Source organism: Coturnix japonica, chromosome 3 (assembly GCF_001577835.2).
Source record: "Coturnix japonica isolate 7356 chromosome 3, Coturnix japonica 2.1, whole genome shotgun sequence".
In the NCBI taxonomy this organism is placed as follows: domain Eukaryota; kingdom Metazoa; phylum Chordata; class Aves; order Galliformes; family Phasianidae; genus Coturnix; species Coturnix japonica.
Window position 1 is genome coordinate 18,152,711 of NC_029518.1, and position 8,451 is coordinate 18,161,161.

General features: G+C 38.7%; 1 protein-coding gene across 1 annotated transcript in view; it reads left to right on the top strand.

Annotated features, from left to right (window-relative positions):
• USH2A (usherin) overlaps positions 1-8,451 on the top strand; it is a 356,150-nt gene that overhangs the window by 304,099 nt on the left and 43,600 nt on the right. Inside the window, exon 63 of the mRNA XM_015857330.2 lies at positions 1,224-1,578. Within this exon, the coding sequence (XP_015712816.1) occupies positions 1,224-1,578 (355 nt within the window). The remainder of the gene's footprint in view (positions 1-1,223; positions 1,579-8,451) is intronic.

The following is an 8,451-nucleotide window of genomic DNA, read 5'->3' on the forward strand; positions in this document are numbered from 1 at the left end:
ACAGCACAGCCATCACTGAGATTTATCACAGTGTTTAAACGTAACCAACTTAATTTCACACAAACATTTTTATGCCAAGTGAAAGAATTGATTTGATAACTCTGTTTTGAAGATGAGTGCTTTCCCTTTTACATCTATTGTAAATAATGTATTAGAAGAGGCCACATTAGAAAAGGGGTGAGGCTCATCTGTAATAATCTCTGATACCCAGAATATCTCCAGGTGCAACAAAAGTAGATATGTGGTGGGAATGGTTGCTATATATACAAATATATGTGGATGTGTATACATCTATATATAAATAAAGAAAAGCTAATATATATAATAATTGTGTGTAATATAATATATGTGTGTAATACATACACACATATACACGTATCCATAACCGAAAGCCTATATAGTTAATTGTCTTCACATATCTTTCTTTGTGTTTTAGAACAAGTTTGTATTTTTGAAACAAACACAGCACTGGAAAAACATACCATTTATTATAAATAAAACGTCTATGTTGTATTTAAATGAGTTTTTGTGATAGGGCTGCAAATTCTGCTGAGTTGCTCATGCACAAGGGATTGCTTACTCCACTTCCAAGAGTAAATGGGATGTTTATTGTGAACAAACTAGAGTTAAAATGTTGAACTTTGGTTTGAGGCCATGTTAGAATATTTATTCCTTATTCATTTGGTAACATTCTGCTATAATAATTCAGGGTAATTTTTCTATATATAAGTCCTAAGGTGTATACCTCCAGAAATAGCTTAATTTTGAGAAATGTTGAAAAATTGCACCCATATTATAATTCAAGTTCTTATTTTTCAGCTAAAATAGCTTTCAAAATTTTTAATTCTTGTATCTGATGTATTCTATCCTAGAAGAACAATGTGTTATCAGATATTGCAAATCTGATGCCATGGAGCATGACAGCACACCTGTTTGAAGTGTGTTTTGTAGGATTCTTCTCAGTGAAGGAGAATAATGACTAAATAATTGCCTCAAAAATTCTTTTTCACACCTGAGCACCTAACACAGGTTCACAGAAATACTTTTAAGATGCAGAGATGGCTGAGCAGTTCCTTGCATGCATGTAAATGGATAAAAATAAGTTCTGTACTTTTGTAAGCTGCAGGCTGAACTTTGAACTTCAGTATCGACTACCGTGTGACTGGTAAAAGTTATTTTCAATTTTAAATGATTTTTTCAAATTGCATTTGATTTCATTTCAGACGTCCTGTGGGCAGTCAAGAAGACCTTCTTTTGTTCATCTGGGCTGAGGGAGCTTTGGAATTTATTGATGCATCCGATGCTCTACAGCCTTTTACTCTCTACGAGTATCGTGTCAGAGCTCAAAATGCTGTGGGGTCCGTGGACAGCCTGTGGGCTTCAACCCAAACTCTTGAGGCTTCCCCATGGGGCATGGCAGCCCCTTTGGCACAAGCAACAAGTGCATACTCAGTACGGTTGAATTGGACACAGCCTGTGTTTCCCAATGGTGTTATAACTCTGTATCGAGTCGTCTATCAAGAAAAGCGCAGTGATCCAACATTCAGCATCCCGGCTGTTACAGCAGTAACTGTGACGGTAAGAACTAGCCAAGAAAAACAGGCATGGGTTGTTTTTATGCTGTTTTGATCTCTGTGGCATTTTAAAATCTCATTTTACATGGATTTGGAAAGTAGAGTTTCCCAATTGCCAGTAATTTGTTGTTATACACGCATCTAACTTTACCTTACTCTGAAAATACTGTCTAGAGATTTGTCTGATGGTCAAAATAATTTCAGAACATCTGCACAAAGAACAAATCCAGTCCTCCTTGTATGTAATGCTATTGTTTTAATTCAGCTGGAATCATAAACTGAATGAATTTATTAGTAATTAAGTAGTTCATATATGCAAAGCATTTGCTCATATACGCTTTTGTAAAGATTCCCCTCTTAATTCATCGGTAACAAAAATAGATTTACTATTATTTTCATTACGCTTACTTACAATAAAATGTTAGTTTTGCACAGCTAAAGTGTTTTTCCCTTTGAGGGACTTTGCAACCATGACAATCAGTAAATATTACTTTTCTGTTCAGTATGTGGAGGGAAAAGGTATGACAACAGTGGGTAAATTAGTGAAGAAAGTGGTGGTGTTTTGTGCAGTTGTCACTACCACTCCTCTCTATATATGACATCCCTACAGAAAGACAGCACCTAGATAGGTGATAGAACTATACTGCTGTATTTGGCAGCCTCCTGAAAATGCTTAAGGTGGTTTTAACAGGGTTGGGTTTCCACAGCCATGCTACCTCAAATCCATAAACCTAGAATTTTGCCTAAATTAAATTCACAGTCTGTGTTCTTACTGGATAATGCTGAAAAGCCACTAAACTTTTAATTAAGCTATTAATTAGTGTTCTGTTTGACAATCATGTAGGATCATAAAGTACAATCTCTGGAATACCCACTAGTAACCTTGAAGTAACAACCTCAGACAAACCTTGTCAAGAAAATATGGGAGAAGTTTCCAGCACAGGAGTGTTACGTACTCTTTGAGGCCCAAATGTATTAAGTTTGTAATATGTTCTTCTGAAACAGAAGACAGATCCTGAAGAGAATGCTAGAAATATGTTCTTTGTGCACCTGAAAGCCTGAAGTTGCATTTTCATTATACAGAGTGGTAGCTTTTAAAATGTAGATTGGAATTCTGAAGTTACAGAATCTCAGTAGATTGTTGTATTTCAGTCCTTCAAATCGTTTTTAAAAAATAACAACAATCATAACTGTGCTGAAATGCCCACAATTTTAAAACCAGAAAAATGGTAGGGCTTCTCCTGATGCTCTACTTCAGCAGCATGCAGTGTGTTGATGAGCATCAGAATTGACCTGGCCAGTCATGCATTGCAGCGTCTTCTATGCATGCCAACAACAACACAAAACGTCCAAGATGGTTGTATTGTGGGTAATAAAACCAACCAAAATGACCCTTTAAATAATGTTGCCACAGACTGTTTCTTTAACAGAATCAGTTAAAGGTCTTTTAAATTAACAAGCTATTATTTACCGAATTAGTATTTTCCTGGCTCCAAAATCCTTTTCTTTCCCCAAACACCATCCTAAATCAAAATTACGTTCTGGCAGCACAGGTATTGCTACTCTACTAGTGCTGTGGTGGAGCTGACTTGCATGTTTTTTGTACTGCCTTTTGTCATGAATTTTATCAAATACTTATGGTCACTGAAAGTAATGCCTCCTAGCTATTTCCATGGGAACTACTACAGATATGAAGAATGCAATAACACTGGTTGACAGAGTAAATTCTCAGCTACAAAGCTCCATTTTTCAACAGTCACCACCAGCTGTGCATTTTCACCAGATGACAAGATCCTGCATGCTGTGCTAGTAAAAATCTGCATGGCCGTCCAGAATGTGGCTTGTCTTTCACATTGCTGTCACCACTGCTGAAATAAACCACCCACCACCTCACTGCGCTCACATTCAGTGTTTCTCATTGTATAGGAAATTGTTAATCACAGCCTGAGCCTCTGATTTACCAGCTGAGGCAAGTGTCAGGTCAGCTGTGGGAGCACAGGGGAAGGTAATTCAGCTGTGCTCCTGGAAGGAGTGGAGCCTGACTCCACCTCTCCTAGACTTCATTTAAGGGCTGACCACCAGAACAGTAGCATCTCTTTTGGAGATTGCTCTTTCATGGAGTTTGGGTCACCAGCCTCAGCATGTTTCATCTAGATTGAAGGCCTCAGAATTGGTGAGTTTTTCCTATAGATAACCTTTGGCTATCTATTATACCACCATTCTTGTATTATTTCTTACTCTATATGCCTCCGTAAGTGCTCAGCAAGTATTGATGAATGTCAGCAGGTGCCATTTTTTCTTCATGGAGCAATTCAGCAACGCACCTCTGCTTCACATGCACTTCCATGTCAGATGCCATTGTGTCAGACTGCCCCTCTACTGCCATCTGTCACATGGCAGCAAAATGTAAGGGACTATTGAGGAGAAGGTTCTACCTCTACTGCCATATCACCAATATCCACCTCTGACACTGTGGGCCAACATAATAAAATAGGAGGCATTACTTTTGGATCAGGCCTTGTAGTTTTTGCCTTTTTTTTTTTTTAAATATTACTCTCTGGAGAGAAATCTTTCTACACAGCCCTTCCATTGGTTGCATTCGCTTTAAGCTGTTGTAATCATATTTACTCAGTGGAGTTATTGCTGATTTATACTGAAGAGCTGAGAACTGAATCTTCCCTCTTCTGTTCTGAATATAGCAGAAAAGCTAAAGCTTTGAATCAAAGTTATTGACACATTGCATAGAGTCCTATTATCAAAGATATCTTCTGGAGGTCAGGTCAATTATCCCAACAGGCAAAAACCTGGACAGCAACTTTCAAAGTTATAGCCCCTTTAAAACAGAGTTTTACCATGAAATTGCTGAAATACCCTTAACTGTAGCTTTGTGAATGAGACACTTTAATTAAAATGTAATTTTATTGAATGAACTAGCATTTCAATGATTAAACTTCTGCCCCTTTAAAATATAGCTTTCAGGGGTACTAGGCTAAATCATTTAATCTCCTAAAGCATCTCTATTGGAGCTCCCTCGTGGGATATGCCATTAGTCATTCTCTCACACAAGCTTCCATGTTACAAGCAAGACTTAAAGTATTAAGCGAGCAATGAGTTCGGTCCTTTATTTAATCTGTTAGACTCCATTTTTATCCCATTAGATTATTCCAGAAAAGAAAGGAAAAAAAAAAAAAAAAAAAAAAGCAGTGCTAGAATCACAGTAGCCAACCCCCCCCCTCCCTCTTCTTGGCCATACCCTGGCTGTCCATAAGACATAAAGCTCAACTAAAGTCCAAACATCATCCTGGTGGTGCTGAAGGATACATATAATTGCTAATGTGCTGTGGGCCATTCTACTTCTTTTCCTTCCATTTCCAAAGGCAAGTGGGGAGCATCTTCTGTGTTGCCAAATCATTTGATAGTTTCATTCAGGCTACTTTCCTAAGATGTAGCTGTTTCTTCTCCAGTGAAGATGTGTTAGCCTGTATTCCAACTAATGTGTCAAAGTTGTATCTGTCCAGTCTTGATAAGGTTATCACTGACCCTTTGAAATTCAGCACTGCCTGTGGAGGTAAAAGTGAGATCTCTGCTCTGCTACCACTCAGAACTTTGAGGATTCCCCTGCAGCATCAGTCACTGATGCTGTGCACGTGAGCCTTATCGAGGGTTTGCTGTTAAAAAGTAAACTTCTCTGGCTTGTTTGGCCAGGATTATACTGACGGAAGGTAGGTGACAGCAAGTTAAATTGACATTTTGCTTTATGTGCAGAACAAAGTCAAGTCAAGACTGGTTACAGCAATACAAACTGTTTCTACCATGTCTTCCACTTCGTTTTAACCCTCTAAAGGGAGAAACATCTTGTCGACAACACTAATGTCAGACAGATGTGCTTATAGAGGAATAGATTGATGCTAAGTTCTCATTTACAGAAACCTGCATAAAATGACCAGATGGACAAAGCAGACTGCTTACCCTCGTGAGCACAGGGCTTAAGCTTTTGAATGTAGGAATCACAGCCAATTTCATTGTAAAGCCAGTACCAGCAAATGGCAGCAAAGCATCAGAATTGTTTAGCCATTGTATGTCAAATGTTACTGTGAGATAAAACTGCGGGTGAGTTTGGACTTTTGCTCAGTAGATGTATTGTGGATATGTAATGGTGTCCCTCTCATAACAATTGTATTAGGTAGTTGGTTGCTTATTGTGAGCAGGAGAGTTCAAACAGGCTAAGAAGATGACTAAAAAGGTGTAATATGCAGCTGTTAGAGTTCTTGGAGGACAAGAAGAAGCAAAAAGCACCTAGAAGTGAGGGTTGTACAGAAAAACCCTGCCTGCATTCTGCAGTGACCCCTGTTGCTCTACAGAATTAAGGCTTTTGCATGTCAAGCCTGCCTTATTCCAGGATGCAAGAGAGAGTTGTGAGCATTATAATGGGAATCTTACGTCTGTGCCTACCTAGAAGCATAGGTCTATTCATGTTGTGTTTTGCAGTGTGAAGCCCTCAGACCAGGTTACCAGGTTTTTCCTACTTTTTTTTTTTTTTTTTTGGCATAGCTATGTCAGCTTGACGTGTAAAAAATTAACATGTCTATCTCTGCACCGGCAAATCCGTTAGTTTGGATGCAGCTATGCTAACAGTTGAGAACATATGTTGGCTTACTTACATAATGTGGGGAGATGGTATATAACTACACTGGCCAAGCTCCTCTTGGCAGATGCTTTGTCTCTCGTAGGGAAATCTGTAGGCATATTGCAGAATAGCAATAATAATAGAGGCTTTGGTAGGAGAATAAGGCTTTGGCTTGCATAATTAGGCTTTCATAACCAGACACTAATTTGCACATTAGATGTATAAATAGAATAAAGAAATAATGACTGCTTACTGTAAAGCTTCATATATAATATCTGTTAGAAGAAAAAAATCTTAACACACCAGTACTGCCATTTACACAAGCCTTTTAAGCAGGATTACAGACCTCTTGAATCTTGCATCCAGAGTTAGTTCCTTTCTATTCATCACATTCAGAAGCACGTAATACATCTGTGTTTAGTTTTTCATTTCTGTTTCCTCTTATAGACCATTGACCGCTTGGCAGTGTTGGATGTATCACTTTAATAACAGCATTATTCAGTAGTGCAACACATAGGACTGCATGTTACAGCTTCCCTATAGAAGATGAAACATAGACCACAGCCACCAGAATAAGAAAAATACACCAAAGAGAAAGAGCGGTGAATTACACGTGCCTGTTTCAGATGCCTGAGAAACTAACTGAATTGTAAGAAAACAAGGTGAGGGTAAACGGAGGAGTTCCTGCACGAGCAATAAATTCAGAAGATATGCTACTTAGTGAAGAATGAAAGCTGTGAATGGCAGTGGAGGGCAAAAGTTAATTGGGCTCCGTGCTGCTGTTAGGGAGTGGAAAGTAACCACAACCAGAAGCAAGATGGCTGCTCCAGCAGTGCCCTAGTACAGCCAAAAGATCATCTCTTTAGCTCTGCAAGGGCTTCTGGGTTAGGGGGAAATCATACACAGGTGACTAATTTTTTTATGGTTCACAGCCGATCAAAGTGAAATTCAGCAGCTGTTCAGGACAAGTGACCACTCTAACGGCTGTAATATAACCTGCTAAATAGAGAGGGAATTGCATGAGAGCAAGAGGTTAGCTGTGATTATCGGCAGGTGAGTGCTTTATTGAAGTTGAAAGACCATTAACATTGATGGAGTAATTATTTCAACTTGAAAGTAATTACCTTGATGGGTGATAACTTCTCCAGTGTTCCCAGATTTGATTGGACCAAACAATTGTGAACTCTTGAAGCCTAGAAAAATATTACAACAATACTGCAATGTTTAAATTACTGAAACCACTGTTAGAGTATTTTAATTATGCTTAACAGTGAAAAGATTTTAACTTGCAACAACTGGTGACCTCTCATGTATAGAGACATTTGCTTTCTAATTCCAATGAAATGACCCACACCTACCACGTGTGTGCTATATGTGATAGGTTTGCAAATGAATCATGTGATTTAAATGCAATTTTTAAGATTCAGAGCCTCGTTAGCACAGTTTCAGGAAGGACTTGTACTGGAATTGCAGTAATTGTTTTATTTGCCAGGAAAGCTCAATGATCTAAAATGCTTCCTGTCTTCAGACTAAAGTCTGTTAAGCTTACACGGGATGAATACAGGACGAGTGCTCCTTCACACTGAAGGCTGTTTGTTGTTTTTTTTTTTAAGGCAATCTGTGCCTCACAGACTCTGTTGTTTCCATGCTGCTGCAGAATATGCTGGATTTGGCACTACAGCTCTGTTTAAATAAGCCTTTGGATTGGCACTGCGATGCCCCTCCAGAAACTGATTAAGTGCTTCAGTAAGCCCCACCTATCAAGACAGACATGTAGAATTGCCTAATTAGAGCAGAAAGGACAAAATGGATTGTTGCACAACTTCAATGATTTTGAAGTACTGTGGTAATAGAACTGGATGAGAAAGTGAGAAAGAGAGAGAGACTCCAGCCCACTTCTATTTATACCATTGTTGCTGTAATCCAGGCTACTTCAGTGTCTCCCTGGATGCTTTCAGTAGCCACAGAAACATAACTTTACACCCTGGGGGAGCTCTGCCAAGAATTAAGGAATCATTTACTTAGGATGCAGGGCAGTGGGGAAAGGTTTACCTGGCATCTGTGAGACCTTAATGTGCGAAGCTTACAGCAAAAGAATTTATTTCACTACTTATTTTCTTGAGTATTTTCTCCCTAATTCAGAACTTTGTCCTTCAAAAAAAAAATTTAGACCAGAATTAAGACTGGTGGTGGAATTGTGATTGTCCGTACCTAGTCACACAGCCCAGGTGATTGTGACTTGACAGTGAC